The sequence below is a fragment of the Xenopus laevis genome, chromosome 5S (assembly GCF_017654675.1).
Source record: "Xenopus laevis strain J_2021 chromosome 5S, Xenopus_laevis_v10.1, whole genome shotgun sequence".
Taxonomy (NCBI): Eukaryota; Metazoa; Chordata; class Amphibia; order Anura; family Pipidae; genus Xenopus; species Xenopus laevis.
The window spans coordinates 94,964,282-94,990,559 of NC_054380.1; the positions used below are offsets into that span (position 1 = coordinate 94,964,282).

The 26,278-nt window shown below is 37.8% G+C and overlaps 1 protein-coding gene across 2 annotated transcripts in view; it reads right to left on the reverse strand.

Moving 5' to 3' along the window:
* Positions 1-25,074, reverse strand: part of fxr1.S (FMR1 autosomal homolog 1 S homeolog) — a 31,131-nt gene extending 6,057 nt beyond the window's left edge. Inside the window, exons 1-13 of one of the 2 annotated variants that reach the window (XM_018264241.2) lie at positions 24,920-25,074; positions 13,752-13,804; positions 12,770-12,863; positions 12,344-12,415; positions 10,245-10,393; positions 9,629-9,722; positions 7,043-7,159; positions 6,579-6,749; positions 5,475-5,553; positions 5,250-5,359; positions 4,293-4,379; positions 4,007-4,211; positions 1,128-1,331 (exon numbers count right to left, since the gene is read on the reverse strand). In XM_018264241.2, coding sequence (XP_018119730.1) covers positions 1,128-1,331; positions 4,007-4,211; positions 4,293-4,379; positions 5,250-5,359; positions 5,475-5,553; positions 6,579-6,749; positions 7,043-7,159; positions 9,629-9,722; positions 10,245-10,393; positions 12,344-12,415; positions 12,770-12,863; positions 13,752-13,804; positions 24,920-24,970 — 1,486 coding nt within the window. In that variant the 5' untranslated portion in view covers positions 24,971-25,074. 2 annotated transcript variants of the gene reach the window in all.
* Positions 25,075-26,278: the final 1,204 nt, after the last annotated feature.

Genomic DNA, 26,278 nt, shown 5'->3' on the forward strand with positions numbered 1-26,278 from the left:
GTTCCCTTCAAAGGGTACACTTTTAGAAAACCGATTACATTTAGACACTTTTCATTAATGGTCATCACCACATTATGGCTCAATACCTAAATATCTGGATTATTCGTAGCTTTCAGATGAAATGAAAAAACATTATGTGCTGCAGCTCCAGCATAGCCTTAATTTACATACCAATCTCTAGCTGCTTGTAGCATACGAGTTCAAGACTATTCAATTAAATCTTAAACCACAATAATTTGAATGCATATTATTAGTAAGAGGTGGGCACCATTCACTTTAAAATATTACAAGTTAACAGCCACGTGCTAAAACTGGAAATATACAACACATTTAGTCTTTTGGGACTGCTCTAAGGAAGAGAATGAAGGCCATATTACGTACTTTGCCTATATTAAGAAAGCGGAAGGTCTGCTGTAATTCTAGAAAGTTTTTGTGCCTCTGTGCAATATCAAACGGAGATGGAAGGCTGGAGGTAATTCTTTTATAAATATAATTAGTGGGACCAAGAAGTGCAGTGCCTCTATAAGTCAAGTCACTGACTAGTCTAGTACAAATAGAGTATCCCCAGGGTACTTAAAGAATGTAGACTACTTATGAAGGATACATTAATATAAAGAGGAAGCAATATCACAACTGTGCATAAAAATACAATAGAGGTCTTCAAAGATTGCAGCCACTGGCAGTTGTACATGCCGGTACATTTAAGTGGCTCTCTGCCATGTAAGTTGCATTGGAATTCATTATTGTAAAAAAATAAAGAAAGAAAGAAAAGCAAAAACAAGTATACAAAGTGAAGAACAAATATGAAAGCAATGAGGTAAAGATTTCTTGCTTCTGATTCTCAAGCAGCATACACAAACATGACATTAGGAGACCATCACAGCAAGACCCCAGTAAACCTTTAAAATTTACCTAAAAATACAGCTAGGATACCGATATCAAGATTTTCTTTGGGCTATATAAGATGAGCCAAGACATAAATCAACCCTCAGACTGATACCTACAAACGGGTTACAAGAAGCATCATTCAGCCTATAGCTGAAAATCTAAAGACATCTTCTCGGGAACCACAACTATTATAGTCTCTAAAACTGGATTTTAAGGAATTAGTATCAATAGTAATGTACCAGAGCTGATAGAAGACTTTCCACCCCTTGATCCTCCCCGACCTCGACCAGCAGATCCACTACGCCCTCTACCCCCAGGGCGCCTTCGGCTGTCACGCTGTTGGCGGCCTTCACGTTCGTCTTCACCAGCTAGTGACCAGTCACTCAGTTCCTCTTTTCTTTCTGATTCAGTCTCAGAAGTATTGGAAAGCTCAGAATTTGTACCTTTTCAAAGAATGAAGGGTAAGAAGTAAATCTGAAGTTAAAACCCATGTGATAATATTTTTTTAAATCACATTTCAGATCTTATTCTTAGCTTATCATACAAATTAAAAGCACCTCATTTTTCTCAGTGTGTCTGTTTAACTGCCCCACCTCTTTCCAATATATTTAATTCCTGAAGTAGCCGCTCAGAATTATGGGCAAGCAATGTTAACAGGATAAAACCAGTACGATGTACTAGAGTGCATTTAATGTACCAAAAATGTTATCACCAAGCACCGAATATAACCAATGACTTCACTCTGTTAATAAGGATATAATACACAAAATCCATTAATATCTTGTAAATTACATTCTTATAAACGGTGACTAGTGATGTCATCAGTTATAAACGGAGTAGTGATGTTATTTTTGTCACATGACTCACTAAAACTTGTGTATTATAATAAATAAAGAACCCCTTGTTGGAAAATGAAGATATTAGAAGTAACCTCAGAGTTCCGTAACCTGTATAAAAGCAATAGGCCTTTGGCCTTGTGCTTTTATATGGTCATAGAACTCCTCAGTGACTCATAATATCCTTATACATTACAAAAGGGGGTACTTTATTCACTTTATAATTTACAGGATATTTACACAAGTCCCATTGCACAGGGGCAATTTAATTTTAAGATGACCACTTCCCGTGTACTCTTTTGTCCACTGGCAAAAATGCATGTGAAGTCTATGGCAGACTTTTGCAGCCAAAAGAGCACTGCACTGACGACTCTTGCAATGTGAAATGAATGTGCCATTGCCTTTATTTATCATTCATTAAAGATATACTGACACCAGAAATTATGTCTTGTTTACATCTATTATAAAATTGACTTTGCATGCTACTTATAATTTTGCCATAAAGTATTTGCCCAATGATTTTACATTACCTATCCGACTCCCTGTGTTTGTCTATGAGGGGGCTGCCATATTTGTGCAGCAGGTATCTGTTAGCATTAGAAACTTTAACTGGCAGGCTGAGGTGGGACAGTCAGGTTGACAAAACAGTCAGGAACATTTCAATGTACATTCATATTTTAAAAAATAGTTTTTTAAGTGTCAGTATCACTTTAATACAGTGCCAACAAGTTATACAATACATTAAATTAATTTATTAAAAACATGTTTTACAAACCAGAGTTACAAAATAAATTTGGTATGAGAGGGCCCTACTCTAAAAAGCTTACTTATATAAAGGGTTAGGGAACATCTAAAGCAGAAGGATGGATGAAAACAATTGGTTATTATCCTGGCTCTATCAATAGTACATCAAGCTGTGCCTGTAGGGCCAGGTATTGGATCCAGAAACACATTATCCAGAAGCTCCGAATTACGGAAGGCCATCTCTCTTACACTCCAAATAATGCAAATTTTTTTTAAAAAAAATCCTTTTCCTTTGTAATAAAGTAAAACCAGCCTATTTGGTTTATTTAGTGTTTACATGATTTTCTAGTAGAGTTACAGTATTAAGATCCAAATTAAGGAAAGATCCATTATTGGGAAAGCTCCAGATTATTCTGGATAACAGGTTCCATACCTGAATTTGCATTTAGCAATACAAAGCTTACACTTTCTTTTTTGAGGGGGCTCTATGGTTGCTGTTGGGTTTTATTGTTATGTTCATACAAGAAGACTGCCTTTAAGCCAAGAAACAAAGCACCCTGCTTAATTTAATTCTGAAAAGCAAAACAAATGATCATTGCATTAAACAAGCAATAAAACTCTTCATTTAAAGGAGAACTAAACACCCCTCCTAAAGAGTCCCCATCTAACAGCCCCTATTCATCCCCCCTCCCTGCAAAGTCCACTATCTAAAAAGTGCCGCAAAAAGTCGAACAGAACTCCTCAATGCAGATTAGCGCAGCAGAGCTTATGGGTGCCATCTTTGGATCCTCTTCTTCCCTTCAGCTATTTACAGAGCGTTCCAGTGCATTTGCAGTAGACGCGTATAGCAAACAGCCCCAACTGCTCATGTGTGAAAATGGTGTTCCTTTAACGAACATATTCGAAGATACCAAAGATGGCGCCTGTGAGGTCCACTGCGCTACTCTGCATGGGGGGGGGGGGTTGTGAGATTTTCTGCTAAAGTTTTTTTAAATAGTCTATGTAGGGAGGAAGCGGGGTGAATGGTGGCTATTAGAAGTGGACTCGTTAGGAGGGGGGGGGTTTAGTTTTCCTTTAAAGCAATGCAGATATCTAAAAGTACAGTTTAGAGAGTTGCCGGTGACGAGACACGGTCACACAGGCTTTCAAAATTTTCTTAAATTTCAATTTTCTTCATACTGCTATTAATGTTTAACAAATCCACTGATTTCAAATGTTTCAAGATGGTAAGAAAGCACTGCATCCAACTAATACTCCCACTTTCCATAGAAGGGATAATGCAGACACAAAAGCAGCCTGGGGAAAACCTGTGACTTCTGAACTTAATATAAAATTTCAAATTCAAGACAAAAATGTAAGTCCTAAAATCATAGCTGTTGACAGATGTTATAAGTAAACAAAAGTTAACAGTGCTCAGACAAATTAAAAACAAAGCTTTTATTTTATGGATAACGTCCCTTTAATACAGGTTAAATTAAATAAGAAGACAAAGCTATTAGCATAAAGATATCAAAACACCTCCCCGCAAATACACCTACCATAGCCAGAGGTATAATTTGGGCCCCTACGACCTCTGCCCCTGCCACTGTAAGACCTGCTTCCTCGGACAGATGAAGCAGCACTTTCATCAGTCACATATCCTTTCTCTTTTTCTGTTCCTCTGCTAGAAGGTCTGAAGCCCATACCAATCTGACGAAGTTGCTCATCTATCTGTAGTCTTTCCATACGAAGCTGCTCTACCTCCTGAGAATAGAAAAGAAAATTTCAAGAACATGGTATTTCCATAAATCAGATGTTTGGAAACTGAATGGAACTAAAACTCACCTTTAAATATGCAATGTGGTACTCCAGAAGAACCTGTACATTACCAATGTTCTCTTTGGTTCCAACAAAAACAAATGGAACCATGCCCTATCAAACAAAAACAAACATTAAACCGTCTTTACACACAAAGGATGTCAGAAATATACCTTAATCACAATGTTCCAATTAAATTTAGTGTGGCATCAGTTGCTAAACAGTTTTTTTTTTTTTTTAATAAAAAGCACAATATTTTGAGGCAGATAATGGCACTGTCAGGCAGGAATTCTGGAGCAAGCATTCTTCAGTTTGACAGTGCAGCGTGTTGGTCATGAGCAAGATGTTCCCAATTAAATCAAATTGAAAATGAGTTCTCGAGAGGCATTTTGACAGCTACGACTCTCCAACAAAGGACTTCAAAGAGCAAATAAAGCAGGCCTAGGCCCTAATAGTACATGTATGGGACCGGTTATCCAGAATGTGCGGGACTTAGGGTTCTCGAGAGAAAGGATCTTTCTGTAATTTGGATTGTCGTACCTTAAGGCTACTAGAATATCATTTAAACATTAAATAACTCCAATAGACTGGTTTTGCTTCCAATAAGGGTTAATACTGTTTTATTATCGTAGTGAAAAGGGAAACTATTTTTAAATATTTGGATTATTTGGATAAAATGGAGTCTATGGCAGATGGCCTTTCCGGAATTCGGAGCTTTCTGGATAACGGGTTTCCGGATAACAGATCCTATACCTGTAGTGGCAAACTTCAAAGTATTTTAGTTTATCTAGAGCAGTGATGTCAACTTATTACATGAAGAGGACCATATATTCTCATCCATTATGTTCTGAGAGTGGAATTAAATTTAACAATGTTGTCATAAAGTGAAGACTATGTAGCCTTTGAACAGACTGGGGCCATAATATATTTTGAAGGATATTAGCTGAAAGAGGGAAAAGTATCCAATATTTGCATTTAACTTACATCTTCACGAGGTAACTTTGTTTCGTTGTCTCCCTCAATTCTGACTCTTACTACTCCAGATTTATCAACGATCTCTTGAATTACTTTTCCATTTTTGCCAATTACTTTTCCTGTTGATAAAATATTGTAATAGTTACCCTACCATATTTTGACTCAATCAGAAATTTTTTTTTGGGGGGGGGGGGGCTTTTGGCTCATGTTTTTGACGGAATACAACAAACTTACCTACAAGATTTCTAGGTACTTGAATGAAATCTTCTACAAACTCCAGGTAACTCCTTGCTTTTTTAACAGCTTCTTCACTCTAGAATGAAAAAGGAAAAAAATGCTGCATTTTTTGCTTTACCTTTTTAAATATATCCATACGAGCTGAATTGCACCAATGCAGTTGCCCACAGTAACCAATGAGACCTTTGCTTTTATATTTCAACTGACAGGAACTTACTCAGTACTAACTAATGATTGGTTGCTAAGGGCAACCGTATTTTGTGTTATTTAGTATGCGTGTACAAATGGAGCCTTTATATCAGTAAACCCTTTTTAAAATCATTTAAAAAGCTGGTCACTGAAGCAATACATGCATTTGTTTTGCAAAATGACTGTATAGCGTGTACACAGTATGCAAAAGTTAATTTGTGGAAAAAAAAAGGCAAAACAAAAACAAGTCATAACTGCATAAAAATTCCTATGCCTGCTAAGGATGTGTGTGTTATGTTGTCGCTAAGGAAAATTACAGCCTACCAACACTATAGCACATACATATCTGAATTTAAGACTACTAAGGGAAGTGTGATTAACCAAGCAAACACAGGCAGTGAAGGGTTAATATCAGGTAAGCAACAAAACCATAAATTCCCACCATAAAAGCTATAAACGATGATTCCTAAAACTAAACCAAAACAACAATTTATAATACAAAACAAAATTGCAGCATACAAATATTATGGGGCAGATTTATTAAAATGTGAGATTAGAACTCATCACAAAAAAAACTCACCCACTTTCTATTCATTCCTATGGGATTTTAGAAGTGTATTTATCAATGGAGTTCATGGTTTGATAAATATACTTCTAAAAATCCCATAGGAATCAATAGAAAGTGAGTTTTCTGTGGCAAGCTCTAATCTCACATTTTGATAAATCTGCCCCTAAGAGTTTGGCACTAGGGATTTAAACAAAAAAAAAAAAGTTTATAAGAAAATTAGGCTAAATACAGAACTGAAGCCGGGATTTGCTGCACATCTGCAATTAAAAACAAATACACAAGAAGTCACTGAGCGCATACAAATTTTTGCAGCCAAATCAGGTTTCTGATAAAAAGGGACTTACCTCCCCATAAATTCGAAACGTGCCGCTATCTTCATCTAACTCAATAGCAGTTATACCTGGAACCTTCCTAGCTTGTTGGATATTACTTCCATGGGTCCCTATTGCCAAGCCCATTAAATCTTCCCGAACATCAAATTCTTCATGAAATGCTGAAGCAAGCTGTTTTGTACACTAAATTGAAAGAAAAGTGTTAAATATATTTTTTATAAAAAAAGCATGTAAAAACATGTCTACATGTAAATGGATTATGAAATTATAATTTTTTTTTTTTTTACTAAAGTGGGTACAGAGCCCTATACAAAACAATGGCACAAAAAACACAGACTAAGACAAAGAAATGTAATAATTTGATTTTTAGTCATGGGGTATTTAATTGTATGGTGGAACATTTAATGAAAATGTGGCAAATGTTACAAAGAGCCAGGTACCATGAACTCTATACAAACACTATGTACACAACTTACTTCTAAATGTTTAGTGGCCTCTTCATTTCTTGACATAAGCATCAGTTTGGTGCGGATACTCCGCAAATGCATGTCGCTCAATATGTTTACTCTCTTTACAGTTGATTCGCTTGCAGACTTAAAACAAAGAATGCATAAACAAAATAGATTACCTCGGAATATATACCTGTCCATAGAAAGAACTTAACATTTTTTTAAACAAAATAAAAATATTTCTGTGACAAAATATACATAAATAGAGAATGGTACATAAATGTATATAAATATAGAGTGGTGCTGTAGTATTGCACAGAGTTGCTCAAAGCCCAGAGATTTTAGACAGACTGAATACTTTCCACACTGCAACATTTCTCCTCAGAATTATTTAATACACTCCTGACGGTTTGAAAACAAAATTACCTTAAAGGGGTGGTTCACCTTTGGGTTCATTTTTAATATGATGTAGAGTGTGATATTCTGAGACAATTTGCATTTGGTTTTCATTTTTTATCATTTGTGGTTTTTGAGTTATTTAGCAGCTCTCCAGTTTGCAATTTCACCAAGCTGGTTGCTGGGGACCAAATTACTAGGGATGCACCGAATCAACTATTTTGGATTCGGCTGAATCCCCGAATCCTTTGCTAAGGATTCAGCGAATACCGAACCTGAACCCTAATTTGCATATGCAAATTAGGGGTGGGAAGGGGAAACCATTTTTTACTTCCTTGTTTTCTAACAAAAAGTCACGCGATTTCCCTCCCCACCCCTAATTTGCATATGCAAATTAGGATTCGGTTCGGCTGGGCAGAAGGATTCGGCCGAATCCTGCTGAAAAAGGCCGAATCCTGAACCGACTCCTGGATTCGGTGCATCCCTACAAATTACCCTAGCAACCATACACTGATTTGAATCAGAGACTGGTGTATGAATAGGAGAGGGGCCGAATAGAAAGATAAGTAATAAAAAGAGCATATGTTTTTAGATGGTGTCAACTGACCCCCATTTGAAAGCTGCAAAGACTGAAGAAAAAGGCAAATAGTGAAAAAACTATAAAAACTAGATAACGAGGACCAATTGAAAAGTTGTTTAGAATTGGTCATTCTATAAAATACTAAGTTAACTTAAAGGTGAACCAACCCATTAATGTGATCACATTCCTTATCAAGATTACATTACATGCCAGAACACTGGATTCAAATTTTGCCATGAGAAAAAAATACAACATCACACACAGCATATTCAATTTCTAAAGCTTCTTTTATTGCCACTTCTACAACACAGTTCGTTAACTCATTTGACAAATTTTAGTGCCAGCTAGTTATTACCTAGGGTTATGGCACATGGGCTATTCCATGAATTTTTTGATGGAACCTTTTTCTGCATAGGCAACAAAATACTCTATTCATTTCAATGGTATTCACCTGTACCTCTCAGACAATTATCACTTGAAATGTTAATGCTTTTCAGGACTCTTACACATGGGTGTTTGCTTAAGCGTTTTTCAAAAAACACATGTACAGTATTGCGTTTAAACATATTTTTTGGACAACAATTATAATCAATTGATAGCTGAAAGTGCGTTGAACGCAAGAAAATGCAACATGCTGTGTCTAAACAAACACACTCAAAAGCAAACTGAGTAAAACGCAACTCAGAATGCTCATGAGTACATCCTGGCAGAACATAATAAAATTAGCGTATGTGGTTTTTCACGCTCAAATCTGTGTTTTAACAAGTGACAAACGCATAAACCATGCAGGAAAAAACTCCCTTGTGTAAGAGCCCTGATTGATAATCACCTGAATTGTAAACACACCAACAGAGATTACCATGGTAGCTAACAGGAGGCAGTTATAACATTTTATCACCTTCTTTGATGGCAATATGCACAAATTCGCCCCTGCCCTTGGGTGGTAGTGGTACTTTGTGACCTACTTATGTAGGTCACAAAGTCTTATGTACAAGTTAAGTTTGTGCTGACCCGTGACCCTATTGCTTAAGTGAGTTTGTTATTATTCAAAACTATTAAACATGCTTTTTCCATGACTATCCAGTGCCCATACTTTAATATTTAAAAGAACCAACTCTGAGAATGTACCAGCTTTATAAAATTCATTAAGGCAGATATTTCTCCATGTTGTTCTGGTTACACACACCTTGTATCTCAAGACCAGCCCCCCCCCCCCACCCAATATTAAAAAAAGTGATCTACAATGGCCCAGTGAAAGAGCAGATTAAGATCTAATTAAAAATCTGTGGCACAATTTGAAGTATGAGATATATAATGGTCATCAAAATTGGTGTTCCAATGGGCTAAAAACAATATGCCAAGTGGGTAAATATGTACTTAAAGGCTTAATAGTGTGTTATTGCTGCAAACGTCATTCTAAATGCCATTTGTTATGCTTCTCTCAATCCAAATAGAACCACTTAAGACATCACATGAAGCAAGTGAAATAGCAGTATTAGCATTATTATCTGCCTTGATAAAATACAGCATATACGGCACATTTAGTATATTCTTTTTAGCACAGAAGAAATCTCAGATGACTACATTCTCTATCAAACTGTAGAAATTTAACAGTGTAAAACATATCACTACCTTACCAGTATTATTAGCTGATTAGTTTCTGCATGAAAATAAACTCGGCAGGCTCCTACAGCTTTCTTGAATTCCTTATGCACGTTTTCATTAGAACACCTGGTACAGGTAAATGGCAGTTATCACCGGAAATGAATGTGTTAAAGTTATCAGGACAGTATTCAATATTGCTTTTACGTAGGTCTGTACAGTAAATGAATATTTTCCTCTAATTCTTGAGCAATTTCTGAGAAGCAGTATGAAATGTATACACAGTGCGGGGCACTACCAAAAACAAAAGGCAACACTGAGTAAAGCGGTGTTTCTCCTAGCTAATATTGTGAAATGCATTAAAGGATAAGCGATTAACATTTGCACAGCATATTGCATGTTACAGGGATAATGGGCTCATGTGACTTGTATCGTGTTATTTCAAATAAAATGACCTTTCAATATTTTACTTTTCCTAAACATTTTAGAAGGGACAAGGCTTCCAGTAAGGCATGCACACTTTTGTATTTATCAGATTTTCTTTTCATTCATTATTTATTCTTAATCAGATTCCTAATAAAATACTCATAGGAAAAACACAGATTTCTGCACATTTGTGAAAAATCTAACAGTAGAATAAACTCTACTCACGATTCTCTTAAATCTTCAGGGACATCTACTGTACATTTGAAGAAAGAGTTCTTTGTTACACTTTTATTCTGGTTTACAGGTCGCAGCCGTTCAAATGTTACAATTTCATTGTAGGTAGCGTCACAAGCAGCATATTCAATAACATAGAACTAGAAAATAAACAGCAAAGCAAACATATAAAACCAACACAGGAATTTGTTCATATTTGATAAAAATTTAAAAAACCAGGAACAAACCGCTGCCAAGACTATAGTAACAAGCTAATGTATACTTGCCACCTATATCACCCATGAAAAAGACAACTACTTCTAAAGTTTTGTAACCAAGCGCATTTTGGTATGTATATTACATAGCTGTTAAAGAATTTTAGTCCATTCTTGTTTACATTAGTAGGGTTCATGCATGAACTGCTCATTTTAGGTCTGGATGCAGCATTTTGACTGGGTTAAAGTCACGACTTTCACTAGGACAAGCCAAAAAGTTAATTGAGCCTCACACTTACTTTTGTGTTCTGGTTCAACCTTGCCACAGACACTAAACTTAAGAATTTTTGGTAAAGTGCAGAATTTATGGTTTTAGTTAATAATGGCAAGTTATCCAGGTCTGAAATAAGCAAGGCATGCCCAACTATTACACTACAAGCACATGTTGGTCTGATGTTCTGTTAAAAACTGTACTTTCCTTTATGCCAGACATAATGAGCCTGCATTGTCCAAAAAGTTCCATGTTTGAAGCTGATGTTATGCTTAGGGCACTTATAACCAAGTGTTATTACCTGTGTTCCCCTGTGGGGAAACATGTTTTCCACTGGCATGGAATGCAGGAAGAAAGAGCAGTTTCTTTTCAATTACTTTGTACTCACTGTGGCACAGACAAGTGCAGAATTCAGGTACAACAAAACTTGATATTCTTCTTTATTGCACTTTAGAGGAATGCTGTGCTCTTAGGGAATATTAAGTTCAGTCTTAAATCTCTAACATCATATGACCGGATTTGCACGACCACTGGGAATGCTATGCTTAAAACCGAAACCAGGATTCGGCCGAATCCTTCTGCCCGGCATAACCAAATCCTAATGTGCATATGCAAATTAGGGGCGGGGAGGGAAATTGCGTGACTTTTTGCCACAAAACTTTTTTTTGCGAAAAATGTTTTCCCCCTTCGATTCGGTTAAGCCGAATCCAAAATAGTGGATTCGGTGCATCCCTACTTAAAAGAGAAGAAAAGCTACCAAAGCAGTTTACTGCCAATAGATTAGACACATTAGTGCAAGCTATAACACTATTTATTCTGCAGAATGCTTTACCATACTGGAATAAACAGCTCTAAAATCTTTTTCCGTTTGTTTAGGATAGCAGCTGCCATATTAGCTTTGTGTGACCTCACTTCATGCCTGAGTCTCTCCCTGCTCACTCATAGCTCTGGGTTCAGGTTACAGCAGGGAGGGGATGAGAGAGGGGGAAAAGAGGGAGAGATGAGCAAACTGAGAATGCTCAAGCCCTAGCCCATGTATACACAGAATGAAAGAAATGCTGTCTCTTGTGACAGAGGACTCAGCAACATTAATGTGAGGGTTTACTGGTGTATTTATATAGAGCATTCTGATAAAGCTTACTTAGTTTTAGCTTTTCCTTCTACTTTAGGGTCTGGCCACACAAGCAGATTCGGGGACATTAGTCGCCCCAGCGACAAATCTCTTCTCCGGGGTGGCAAGCTCCCTGAACTGCCTTCCCCCTGCCGGCTAAAATGAAATTCGCCTGCGGCAACGCACATGCGGTGCTTCATTTTCCTAAGTCGCCCGAAGTTGCCTCACGAGGAAACTTCAGAAAACGAAGCACCGCGTGTGCATTGTCGCAGTTGATTTTCATTTTAGCCGGGCGAGGGCAGGCAGTTTGGGGAGATTGTTGCCCCGAAGAAGAGGAGTTGTCGCTGGAGCAACTAACCTCCCCGAATCTGCTTGTGTGGCCAGACCATTAATGGATAAGCCTTATCAGAACACTTTAAAGGTCAGTTAGAATTGCTTCTGTAGGCTTCCGTAACCATTCGCAAATGCTGACAAACTTTAATCTGGAAATAATGCTAAAATGAGCAACATTTACCTCTCCTTTCATCATTCGTACTTTTGCCAACCACCATCCACAAGGTTCTTGGTCATTAGCCCGGGAGTACACCTGGGTTAAAGAAAACAAAATGTCTTACATCCAGGAATAAGTTATTTATTCAGCTTGATGGGGGGGGGGGGGAATCACCACAAACATGAAGATAATCAGAAAACATCACAAAGGAGAAACTAAAGGAGAATCTGTTCCCAAATACTGTGTGGTGGACCAAACATATGATACAAAGGAACAATACAAATTATGGAGTACCCAGAGAATTTTTGAATGCACACACACAATTTGGTATTGGCTCAGACTCAATCACCACGGGCACACCGATTTTAAAAAAAAAGTATGTAAAGGGGTTTGGTTCATCATCCCTTGTCACTTGCCAATCACATATTTTCTACCATCTTCTAAACTTACCTCAACCTCATCTCCTTCAGTAATTTCCTTTTTAATATCAGGGAGAGGAGGCATCCGGACCTCATTGAAAGGCACCTGACGCTCTGGTTGCCAGCTAATGATTGAAGAAACAAAATTACATGTAAATTCTTATACGTATAACAAATTAAAAGCTTTATTACTACACTCTCAACTAATAAGTACCGGTAAAGGATCTATCACCCAGACTGCTAAAGACCCAAGGGTTTCCAGATGCGGAATATTTTTATACTTTTGGATCACCATACCGAAATGCGTTGAACATTAAATAGACCCAATAGGACTGGTTGCCATCAATATGGATTAACAATATTTTAGCTGGGATTAAATACAAGGTACTGTGGTATTATAATTTAAAAAAATTGTAATTACGTATTGAAAGGGGTTGTTTGCCTTTAACTTAACTTTTTCTATGATGTAGAGAGTGATATTCTAAAACAATATACAATTGGATTTAATTTTTTATTATTTATGGATTTGAGTTATTTAGCAGGTCTCCAGTTGCAGTTTCAGCAATCTAGTTGCTAGGGTCCATAATACCCTAGCAACCACACATCGATTTGAATAAGAGACTGGAATATACTTAGGGGAGGGTCTGAATAGAAAGATCAGTAATAAAAGGTAGCAATATCAATACATTTGTAGCCTAACAGAGCATTTGTTACTTAGATGGGGTCAATGACCGCCATTTGAAAGCTGGAAAGAGTCAAAAGAAGGTGGCAAATAATGCAAAAACTATAAAAATTAATAATATAGACCAATTGAAAAGTTGCTTAAAATAAACTATCCCTATAAATATAGAGTCTCAGATGGTCTTCCCACAATTCAGAGTTTTTTTTGAATATTAGGGATACAGATAAACTATCCCATACCCAGAAGTGCAGTTACTCAAAAACTCTGTTGCAAGTCATTTTGACTTTATCTGACCTTTGACAATATGAGCACCAGATTCTACTATACTTACTTGTTTTCAAAAACAACGGTGAGGGAATCTTCATGTACATCCTTGATAAATCCCTGAAGATAAATAAACAGAGAAAAGTTGACTTGACATACCACAGAGACTTAAAGGAAGCTTATAGTTTGTAATTTAATTACCAAAATGCAGTACTGGCATTTAATATAAACCAGTAAATGGCATGCCGTATCATTCCCCACTGCACCTACTTTTTAAACAGGTAGTATATCCCCTTTCTGCCTATTGTTTTAAAAGCAAGCTTTTTATTAAAAGAATACACAGAATGCGTTCTTTAATCGCAAATTCTTTTTATTCTGCTTATATTGGGGGAAAATGTATAAAGATGCATACAGCTCCTTTAATTACAGAAAGTGACTTGTTTTTCACAAACTCTCCGCTGCAGGTCAAACAAGAACTCCAATCTTTGTAGGAGGGACAGTGGTACTTATGTGTACTGAGCAGCAGCAGCAGCAAATGGGTCAGTGTTCTCTGATGTGACAAATAAGTGACTCATTTACTACTAGCTGTCACTTGTTTCCTGACTTGAGATCCCCTTTATTAGAAATAGCGTAAATATGTGTTTCACAAAGATATACAATTTTTTTCCTCAGGTTAATATCACACAGGGAGTTTTGCAGCTGTCTTCAGGCAGTCAAAACGTTTCTGACCACCTGTCACTGCCGCTCATATTAATCTATGGGCAGGGCAGTACACACACACGTAACAGGAAGAACTTGGTAGACTGAGCAGAGGTCCACCTGTCACTGCTTTATGTGCACTGCATTTCTTATAGATTACTACTAAGTGATAAAGCAATATTTTGACAGTCCCAGATTTCGGCTGCAGCAACCAAATTTACTTGCAAATCAACATTATCCTATATGAGTGCAGATAACATGCCTTTAACAAAAAAAAAAATCTCTGCATATTTGCATTTGTACATATGACTGAACTACCATACTGCTCATCTCAGTTGAGGTATACTGCCCTAAATCAATCTCTCTTCCCTAGTATGGCACACAAGATGTATTTCTAGCATTTTTCAGTGTCTAAAACAGTGACAAAATACCTAAAGTCACCTAAAACTGTAAGAATTTAAACACTATACCCAAAATGAATACTTAAGCAACAGATAGTTTATATCATATTAAGTAGCATAGTAAAGAACCTTACCAAACTTGAATATATAATGAAAGTAAATATTGCCCTTTTACATCTCTTGCCTTGAATCCCCATTTTGTGATGGTCTGTGTGCTGCCTCAGAGATCACCTGACTAGAAATACTACAACTGTAACAGGAAGAAGTGTTGAAGCAAAAGACACAACTCAGTCCGTTAATTGGCTCATGTGACCTAACATGTATAGTTTGTTTGGTTTGTTTGTGTGCACAGTGAATCGTATGATCCCAGGGGGCGGCCCTTATTTTTTAAAATGGCAATTTACTATTTATGATAACCCAATGGCACATACTACTAGAAAAGTATATTATTATGAAAACAGGAAGTCTGATAAAGAAGTCCATTTATACACAATAGAAGGAAAGAAATACCGTGTTTCTTTTGATAAAGGACTCAGAGCGGCATTACTTTGAGGGTTTACTGGTGTATTTTTTATAGACCTCTGATAAAGCTTATTTAATTTTAGCCTTTCCTTCTCCTTTAAGCAAAGCAAAGAACCTAACCTGGTTAGGGTGCGACCGGCTAAAAGGAACCAAAAACCCCTTCACATGCAAGACGTGCAATGCAATGCCTCCTCTAAACAGAAGATTGCAAAAGTGAATATGGGCAATACATTTGCATGGTTTCAGTTAAGTTAGCATTAGCGTGGACATGTCTACTTTGCATCATGTCAAACTGTGTGAAGGGGTCATTCTATGTGTGCCTGCAAGGGAATGCTTATGGGAATGTAACACCATGTTCTTGTGAGAAAACAATGTAGTTTCACAGCTAAGAATTTTCTAAAGTACCCAAATTGATAGTTGGCCATGTCAATTATGTGACAGCATAACTTAATTAGGTGGGTCGGAGGCAGGGTGATTAAGGCATTATCATTCAATACTTTATATAATGTCACTACGTGCCAGTACGTTTCTATAGCGAACACCTTCAGCACACAAGCAGCAATAGAGACGATCATTTCACTAATCATGTGCCCAAATATTACTGCTATGGCTACATGGTTCCGGGTTGCACTGTGCTGGGGGGCCATATTATTATTATTATTAATTTCACGATGGAGGCGGAGGGCTGGTGTAAATTTGAAAATGGGCCCCAAGTGCCCATGGGCCTGACTTTGGACATGCCTGATTTAGATAAACAATAGATCAGCTCTACAATGAAAAAACAATATCCATTGATATGGCTTCCCTACAAATATGCTGGGATGTTCTCTCAGTTCAGAAGGAAATTATCTGGAGTGACTGCATGTCTAGCATAATAGCCAGAACACTACTTCCTACTGAGCAGCTCTCATTGATTACAAGTCAGTAACTAATCAGTGACTGGGGGGGGCGCATATGGGTCATAACCGTTTGCTTTCGCATAGGATCAAAAGTAAAGTAAATGAACAGTTATGTCCCATGTGGCCCCCTTAAAGTTGCTGACTAAGTTAGAGAGCTGAAAAGCAGGAAGTTTGTGTTCTGTTCGATATCCAGTCACTCCAGCCTTTATACGTTATGTTTTTAGATAACCAACTATATTCCATACATTTTTTTTCATCTCACACAGACTATTTACACTTTTTCTATTTTTAAACTGAACTGTTTCTTTAAAGGGGACCAGTCACCAAAAATAATTATTCAAAATCCTATTTTATCACATAAGTCAAGCAAAATGAACTTTAAATTATTTGAATAATAATTGTTTCCTTCAGTCTGGGAATTCATAATTATAGCAAGCAGGCAGGAGTCATTTTGGGGACACTGTTATTAAGGCAAGCCTTGCATCACCTCAGAATCTTGTTTGTGCACCAGAATGGGAGACTCAATGTCCATCCCCATGCCCTGGCTACACAATTAAATGTTAGAGAACTGGGGGAATGTGTGGGGAGCAGTGACATCTAGGAAGTGATGAATGGAAAGTGAAAGTAATTGTCTGCAACGCCTCTATGCCTCTAAAAATAGGAGGGGAAGACAATATTTGATTGACAGCTGATCTTTTTAAATGAGCTTACAACAGCTATGAATGCTTTAATAAAAAATAGAAATTGGATTTCATGTTTAATTTGAAAATTACTTATTATACAGATTTGTGTGTCTGGGTGACAGGTCCACCAGCGCTACCCAATGGAAAACAGCAGCAGACAAAACAAGTTTGGGCCTGATTCACCATGTTGTGTTCACAGGTTCAGATTCTCACTGTTTGTTTGCACAGTTCATTATAAATTAAAAAATTTAAAGAAAAGAATTTTACCAGAGAAACACTGAATGCAAAAATAAAGGTTAAGCACTTTTCCACTCTAACAAACCTTTGCCTAAAATGTGGTGTGAAAAAACGGTCCAAAAGTTTGACCACAAAATTGCTCAGCTAGAGGAAGACATATGAAGTCATTTTAAAAACATGCCTTTCCCACCATCATCTAGACCTGCAAATGGATGTGGCTATACAAGCTTACATTTGTTTGTTTAAACAGAAAGAAACTATCACTAGGAAACAAGCGTTCTTTTCAAAATACTCAGTATGAGCCTGCAGTTTAAAAAACATTTAAAGACATTTCAAATTTAGTTGTAAAACAAGGTAAAATCACATTTTTATAAACTTGTTAATGGTTTCCACAGAACAAACCCAATAATTCTGAAAAAGTTTGTACTTTTTTTCCCCTGGTACAACATTTGATTAGGCCCATATCAAATATGGTATAGATAAAATAGCAGTTACATATCATCAAGTTAAAGTTCCAAGAATGTCTAAAAGCAGTGAATAAGCATTCAGCCTTCCATTTCATCTTGAATGGTCTTACACAAGAAACCTCATTTACTACACTGGCCAACTGGGGGCAGGAGGGGTTAGGCAGCCCCATACATTGGGAATACTGAATTGGAACAGGCCCAAAATCCCAAAGGGTAAAAGGGTGGTTCACCTTTATAAAAAAAAGATTAACTGACTCATGGGCACGTCAAGTGTTTTTTACATTTACATGTTTTATATACAATAAATGGTTTGCGAGGTAATCTACTCACAAAATCACTTTGATGCGCATTAGCTTCTATTCAACAACCATTCTGAGGACAGGGATCACAGACACCATGAGAGAGTCCTCCCACTGTAGCTTGGAGCTTTATATGTCACTAATAGAGTGGGTACCACTGCTTCAAGCTCTATTTTGCATATTCCCATTAGACTAATCCTATCACATGGAATCTTTATGTTTTTCACAGTAGCAGGTTGTGCACAGCTAATAAATTATATAAAATTAGAGATTATTCAGAATCAGAACGTTAAAATGCTGCAGTACTCGTTTAAAATAATCTAGTGGTAGACAAGTGAACAATGTGATATTACTTTTAATTGTGGAAACCTCAGGGATGTGCTTTTGCTGCACGAAAGGTCTCTCTATGACAAAGTAAGCATTGGCTAAACAGTTAAAGACAATGCAGGCCCAAGAACTGGATACCTAGGTTTTATTTAGCCAATTGCTACCAAGCAGGGACAGAGAATGCACATCCAATAGAATACGATTAAGGCAAAGAATAAAAGGTGAAATTGCAATGCTGTCGGTGCGTAGTGTAACTGAGTTTGAGAACACATATACTAAGTTAGCTGCAGAGAAGGGAACGATGGGAAGATGTGTTATATGTGGAATTAATCAACCAACAACTTTTTTTTTTTTAAATAAATAGTGAGAGAGTGATGATGACATTTTATTCTTACTAAGTAGCTTATTTTATATATATATATATATATATATATATATATATATATATATATATATATATATATATATAAATATATGTGTGTATGTGTAAATGTGTGTGCATAAGTATGTATGTGTAAATGTGTGTGCATAAGTATGTATGTGTAAATGTGTGTGCATAAGTATGTATGTGTAAATGTGTGTGCATAAGTATGTATGTGTAAATGTGTGTGCATAAGTATGTATGTGTATGTGTGTGCATAAGTATGTATGTGTATATGTGTGCATAAGTATGTATGTGTATATGTGTGCATAAGTATGTATGTGTATATGTGTGCATAAGTATGTATGTGTATATGTGTGCATAAGTATGTATGTGTATATGTGTGCATAAGTATGTATGTGTATATGTGTGCATAAGTATGTATGTGTATATGTGTGCATAAGTATGTATGTGTATATGTGTGCATAAGTATGTATGTGTATATGTGTGCATAAGTATGTATGTGTGTATAAGTATGTATGTGTATATGTGTGTATATGTGCGTGTGTGTGCGTGCGTGCGCATGCGTGTATGCGTGCGCATGCGTGTATGCGTGCGCATGCGTGTATGCGTGCGTATATGTATGCGTGCGTATATGTATGCGTGCGTATATGTATGCGTGCGTATATGTATGCGTGCGTATATGTATGCGTGCGTATATGTATGTGTGTAGAATGCAAGAGAACCCCCAAGTGCATCAAGCACAGCACTATTAGTAATCAAATTATTTTAGTTGTGCTAAAAACCACACATAAACCAAGAAAAAAAAAAAGTCTCTATGAATAAAGTTTTAATGGTCAGCATGTGTGACTTTTGCAGCTGTGAACACTTACTAACAGCAGACGCAACATAGTTTACAACTTTAGGTCACAGCTGCCTACTTCGGTAGTTTCACTAATTGTATAAATTACATTGTACACTGAATCCAATCATTTAGTTAAGTTAGAGGTATTAAATATGTAAAATAGTAGTTACATTTTAATAACAACTTAGCCCTAGTTTGTAAGTTACACATTATAGATTTGCTGTGCTACTTTCTCATGCAATTACATTCTCAGGAAACGTTTACGTTCCCTATTTCCCTTAAAGGGGTTGTACACCTTCCAAACACTTTTTTTAGTTCAGCAAATAGTTCACCAGAAAAAAAAGACTTTTCTCAATTACTTCCCATTATGTGTTTTTTACCAGTTTTTCAAAAATTTAAGTTCAAAGTTGAATGTCCCTGTCTCTGGTGTTTCAGTCTGGCAGCTCAGTAATTCAGGCGCAGACTCTAAACTGTTACAATTTTGCAACATTTAGTTGATACTTTTTTCAGCAGCATCTCTGGAGTATTAGCAACTATTGTATCAATTCTAATTTTGCTCAGCAGGGACAAACATAAGAAATGTATCAATTTAGAACAGTTTACACGGTCAACAACCCCCCTCCCCAGAGCTGCTTTAGAAGGTGAAAAATGACACTTTAATGTTAGAAAACCGGTCACACACAGAAAATAGAGAGTAATTGGAAAAATTTCTGGTGCTCGATCTGAAAACAACTAGTTGTTTGAAGGTGAACAACCCCTTTAAGGGTCTACGATCAACCACATCTCCTGAATTCTTGGGAGTGCTGTCCAGGACACTGGCAACTGGTGAACTGGTTACTAAGTTATAAAACACCACCCAAGACAGATATCACCTGGTGTAAAGCAGCTGCACCTCTTAAGTAATTAGTCACCCAGGGCTGTTACCTATGGATCAGTACAGCAGCCCCATGCTAAACCTATAAACTAATATTCTTTAAATGTCGCTATGGATGCAACAAGAAATAAACACAAATTAAAGCAAGCAGTCCACAGGAAAAAAGTAGAGAGATATTAGTAATTTTAAAGAGTTATTACAATTGTCCCCACAGCAATATCTATATCCAAAGGCTCATGGTGCCCTAGTCTTATCAATAGTTACCTGTGCGTGCATGTGCATAAACATTAAAGCTGGCTAAACAGTAGATTTTAGCAAACAAAATAAGTTACATAAATAATGCAGTCATGGTCTGTCACATCACGTTGAAGTGATTTGTATTTCTACCAATGTTTGTGGCAAATAGATGGCTCAAAAGACAGCAGTGATTCATACTGCTCAGAATCCTCAAGACACCTTCCCTCTGAACCTGACAATCACCTTAGCAGAAATATACCATTACTGTATAGCCAAATCACACAGCACCCTTTTGACGTGCAAGTGTTAGTTAAAAGAGAGCATAAAAAGGCACCATGTGAGACAAGAAGCAGCTTGTGTTATTCCCTAGAGGAACACAGCAACTAAAATGGTTCTAGGCTTGAAAAAGTTGAACTACATTTAGAGACACATTTATCAAGGGTCGAATTTCGAATTCATGAGAGTTTTTAAATTCCCATAAACTCCAAATTCGACCAATCGAAATGTATTGATAAAATTAAATTTTTCAAGGTCGGGTGAATAGAACCGACCTGAAAACTTGAATTGAATTCTATTCGAATTTCAAAAACTCTATTCGAGTTTTTTTCCCTGAAAAAAATTTGAATGTCAGGAAGATTGCAAACAATTGATCCCTGGACATCTCCCATTGACTTAAAGAGAACATATAACATTATTGTTGAATGCTATTTTTAAAAATTTTTTCCCTATGAGGGGGCTGCCATATTTGTGCAGCAGTAGTCTGATAGCATTAGAAACTCTAACGGACAGGTTGAGAAGGAACAGTCAGGTTGACAAAACAGTCAGGTTAAGGAACTTCAAGTAACAATTACTTCAGAACGCAGAACTATCAGTGAAAAATTAACTTTTCATGTAGATGTATATTTTGAAATAAAATTTTTAGTGTCAGTATCACTTTAAAACTAGTTGTTTTCAGATAGATCACCAGAAATAACTTTTTCCAATTACTTTCTATTTTCTATGTGTCACAGTTTTTCTAATATTGAAGTGTAAAGAGTAATTTTTCACCTTGTAAAGCAGCTCTGGGAGGGGGGTCGACGACCCTGTAAACTGTTCTAAATTGATACATTAAGTTGATACATTTCTTACCTTTGTCCCTGCTGAGCAGAATCCCTGAGTTTAATTGTTACAATTGATACAATATTTGCTAATACACCAGAGATGTTGCTGAAAATTATAACAGTTTAGAGTCTGCACCTGAATTACTGAGCTGCCAGACTGAAACATCAGACACAGGGACATTCAACTTTAAACTTAGATTTTGGAAAAACAGAAGAAAAAAAAAAAAGGAAAGTAATAGAAAAAAGTCTATTTCTGGTGAACTATCTGAAAACAACTGAACTGAAAGTGTTTGAAACGTGAACAGCCCCTTTAAACAGCAATTCGGCAGTATGTGGTGAACAGTCGAATAAGAGTTCTTAAAGGGCGAAAGTATGAAATTTCAAAAATCTAATTCAAACTTTTTTAAACTCGAAATCGAATTTGAATAACTCCCTAGTCGAATTTGACAGTTTTCACTAGAAAAAAAAACTGCAAAACAAACAGAAACCAGTATTCACCGTAGTTCATACATTTTCTGGATATACCAGACACTACATGAAGGAAAGCCAGTTTATAAATAGAAAAGCGAGAGCATGTTTTAAATAGCTGACAATGCGCCTGAGAAAGGAGAATGACAGGGGCAGCTGAAATACTTTGTACTGAAACTCCTACCTCCCTGACGATATAATTTAAGTATTCTTCTAGACTCAGCAATCTATTCCTAATTTTGGTGGGTTCATGAGTAAGTGCCTTCAGTGGAATGCTGTACTTTACAATAACAACTTTAATTTTCCCTATATGCAGACAAACTATTACGTATTTCAATATGCCCGATAAATTAATGTTGCTTCAGGTTTAGTCAAGCATCTTGACTTAACTTTTTTATATAAAACAAAAGAGAGAGATCAACTATCGATTAACGTTTTCCAAAAAGAGGACATCATATTAAATTGAAATTGCATATGTATAGGTTCTATTTTCACATGGTACCACATACCCTAATAAAGCTCATACTACTAGTCATAAAAATAATGTCCACCATCAGATGATTGCCATTTACTGACCAATGTGAGTCTTTAAACAGATACAGGTTTTTGTATCAATCCTGATAGCTTTAAGGTTACACAAGCATAAGCAATTATTATCATTGTATTGTCTTGCCTGAAGGGATTTAAGAAAGGGATGATAACACACCCCCACATGTTTTTACATGTAAATATCACGTGTACAAAGCTGATTAAAACTGGAGTCACCAAAAATACCATTTGACTGTAAACTAGATGCAGTAATTGTCTTAGTTTACCTGCCCTATTGACACAATCCCTGATTAGATATGTACTGAAAATGTGATAAGATCTGGTCTCACACATAGGTCAACTATAAGCCAATCGGCACTTAATTTGCACTTATCTATCTGTATTTTTGCCCACTGCTTCCAACCAGTGTCAATAGGAAATAACTTACTACCATCTTTAGTGAGCTTTCCATTGACAGCAATGGGAGGCATCAACATAAGATCTTTAAAGGAGAACTAAACCCTAAAGTTAAAAAAAAAACCCTAACCCCTACCCTACATAGAACCGCCTCTCTCCCCCCCAGCCTAGTTGCTACCCTGGGCAAATGCACCCAAGTCTTTACTAGCCCCTCTGTGCAGATTCTGTCCAGCGGAGTTCACGGCAGCATCTTCTTCTCTTCAGTAATCTTCATACTGAGACCAGCATAGCGGCGCATGTGCAGTAGGAGTCAGTTTCTAAGTTTCGTGACAACTGTGCATGCGCCGAAAATTGCTGAAGTGCCGGTCTCATTCCGAAGAAGCTGTAGATGGCGCCCGTGAACTCTGCTGGAAAGAATCTGCATGGAGGGGTAAGTAAAGACTTAAGGACATTTGCCCGGGGTAGTAGCTAGGCTGGGGGGGGGGAGGAGGAACTTTGTAGGGTAGGGTTTTTTAATTTTAGCGTTGAATGCTCAAGTGTGCGATTTTGAAGTGGCTACGTGACAGCAGCTTTAAAGGAGAAGGAAAGGTATTTTAAATTGGGGTGCCAAAAGTTAGGCACCCCCAAGTGATCGCATGTATTTACCTGAAACCCTGGGCCGGTGCACCTATTAGGAGAAAACTGCACAGGCCCGGGATTCTTCCAGCGAGCACCACAGAACAATTGTCTTCTGGCTTCTTCTATCTTCAAATTTCCCGGGGCAGACGCGTGCACAGTTTAAATGAAATAGCCGACTTCTTCGTTAAAGCTAGGCTTTTCACCCAGCAGCGAGAAAAAAGAAGAAGCCAGAAGTCGATCGCTCCGTGGAACTCGCTGAAAGAACCCCGGGCCGGTGTAGTTTTCTTATAATAGGAGAACTTGCCAGGGCTTACAGGTAGGTACATGCGGTCAAGTTAAAAAAAAAAACCTTTCCTTCTCCTTTAAGAACAATACAAATATAACATCACATTTATGGAGGAAGACTGATGTCACGCATGTGGCTCTCCACCTGTCATTGAATAGCATGACACTTTGTGGTTCTTGATGGAGTCATTGAATAGCATGACACTTTATGGTTCTTGATGGAGTCATTGAATAGCATGACACTTTATGGTTCTTGATGGAGTCATTGAATAGCATGACACTTTATGGTTCTTGATGGATACCACAGCTGGAGGGTATGACGTTGGGCATCATTAACTTACATGAATAACTTACTGCAATTCATGTATATAGAACACAGAGATATAAACAGAGACATAGTCAAGTAAATATACAGAGTCTGTCGTCTCCAAAGCGATATTGGGGTCTTTAGTGGAAGGATAACAAAATATGCCTATATATGTCAAAATTACAAACCAGACACGGGTTATGATTATGTAATCTATTCTAAATGGATATGAAATCCTGGGAGGTGCCTTCATGTTCTGTAAAGGGTGTAGAACTACAATAAGCTACATGTCTGAGATTCAACTCAGGGCGGAAAGCTACAAAACAATGCAATGCTGGTTTGTCTCCCTAAGCCCGAATAAGTACTTTTACCTAATAGTAGCCGGATAAGGGAAGCAACGAGCCAAGCACTAGGAGAATGGAGCATAGCGGGTCAGGGCAATAACGATGCGCCCAAGCGCTAAATACAATAAGCTCCCCTGCCCATTTGAGCTGCGGCCTCCGTCCCACGGCCTGCAAACTACCTCCTCCCTTCTATAACCCCGCTACCATTATCTTTTCATTGACGGTGTCAGTCCCGCGCTTAATTTAGTCCCAGCTTCCCGTGTTTTCCCTTCACACCGGCCTCTAACTTCACTTTACCTTGTAAAAAGCTCCGTTAGAGCCGCGCACTTCCACCGTCAGGTCCTCCATGTTGGAAACGCAAAGGCCGATGGGAAGGATTTCTAGAAAGTTTCTGCGTCACCCGAGGAGGTAGGCAGAAAGAACCAAGAGGAGGGGGGCGGGGAAAAGGAAAGGGCGGGGAAAGATGAGAAGCGTCAAGATAGCTGGGAGCGGAAAGGGGCGGGGCCACTGTAGAGATAAGGTGCGGATGATAAGTGATTGGTACATATACGGTAACAAAGGAGAAGCCAACTAGAGAGCGGGATGGTAGGGCCCATGGCCTAAGGGTATCTACTAATAGTGCTAATGGAGGGGAACTAGGGGATGTTGGGTGTTAGAAGGCGGCGGGTGAGAGGAGTGGGGTAAGGTTCGACTTCTGGCCAGTGTAGAAAGTTAGTGAGATGACATGTGAGGAAGAGAATGTGGAGGATGGGTGAGAAATGAGAGTAGACTGGTGGGAGGGAGAACTAATTAAAAAAGCAGGGGGGCCTGACAAGTGGTGACTGCCGGAGAAGAGAAAGACGAACTCAAGTTCCCATTAAGTACAGTGCGTTTTTTTTCTAAATATAGCCTTCCTGTAGCTCGCTCCTAAATAGAAGCCCAGGCTCATTCATGGGAGGCAGCCTTCTCAAATGCTTTCAGGACAGCTGCATGGTACTGTCCTGTGCTTAAAGCAGGATTGCAGGTTTCTACGGTTCCCCGGTGTCCAAATGTCGATTACTCAAAATCACTCATAGTAACATAGTAAGTCAGGTTGAAAAAAGACACACGTCCATCAAGTTCAACCTTTTAGTTTTTGGGTTTTTTTTTTTTTAAATCTGCCTGCTAGGTAGGCCCGGACTGGCAATCTGTGGGTTCTGGCAAATGCCAGAGGGGCTGCTGTAAGGTCCCATAGATGGTCACTATTTATTGGGCTGGTGTGTGGCCTGTTTGGGCCTCTGTTTACCTGAAATGCCAGGGCCTATTTTGAATCTCAGTCCAGACCTGCTGCTAGTTGATCCAGAGGAAGGCAAAAAAAAAACCATCTGAAGCCTCTTGCCTCAGAGGGGGAAAAAATTCCTTCCTGACTCCAAAATGCCAATTGGACCAGTCCCTGGATCAACTTGTACTATGAGCTATCTTCCATAACCCTGTATTCCCTCACTTGCTAAAAAGCCATCCAACCCCTTCTTAAAGCTATCTAATGTATCAGCCTGTATGACTGATTCAGGGAGAGAATTTCACAGCTCTCACTGTAAAAAACCCTTTACGAATATTTAGGTGGAACCTCTTTTCTTCTAATCGGAATGGGTGACCTCGTGTCAGCTGGAAAGACCTACTGGTAAATAAGGCATTCGA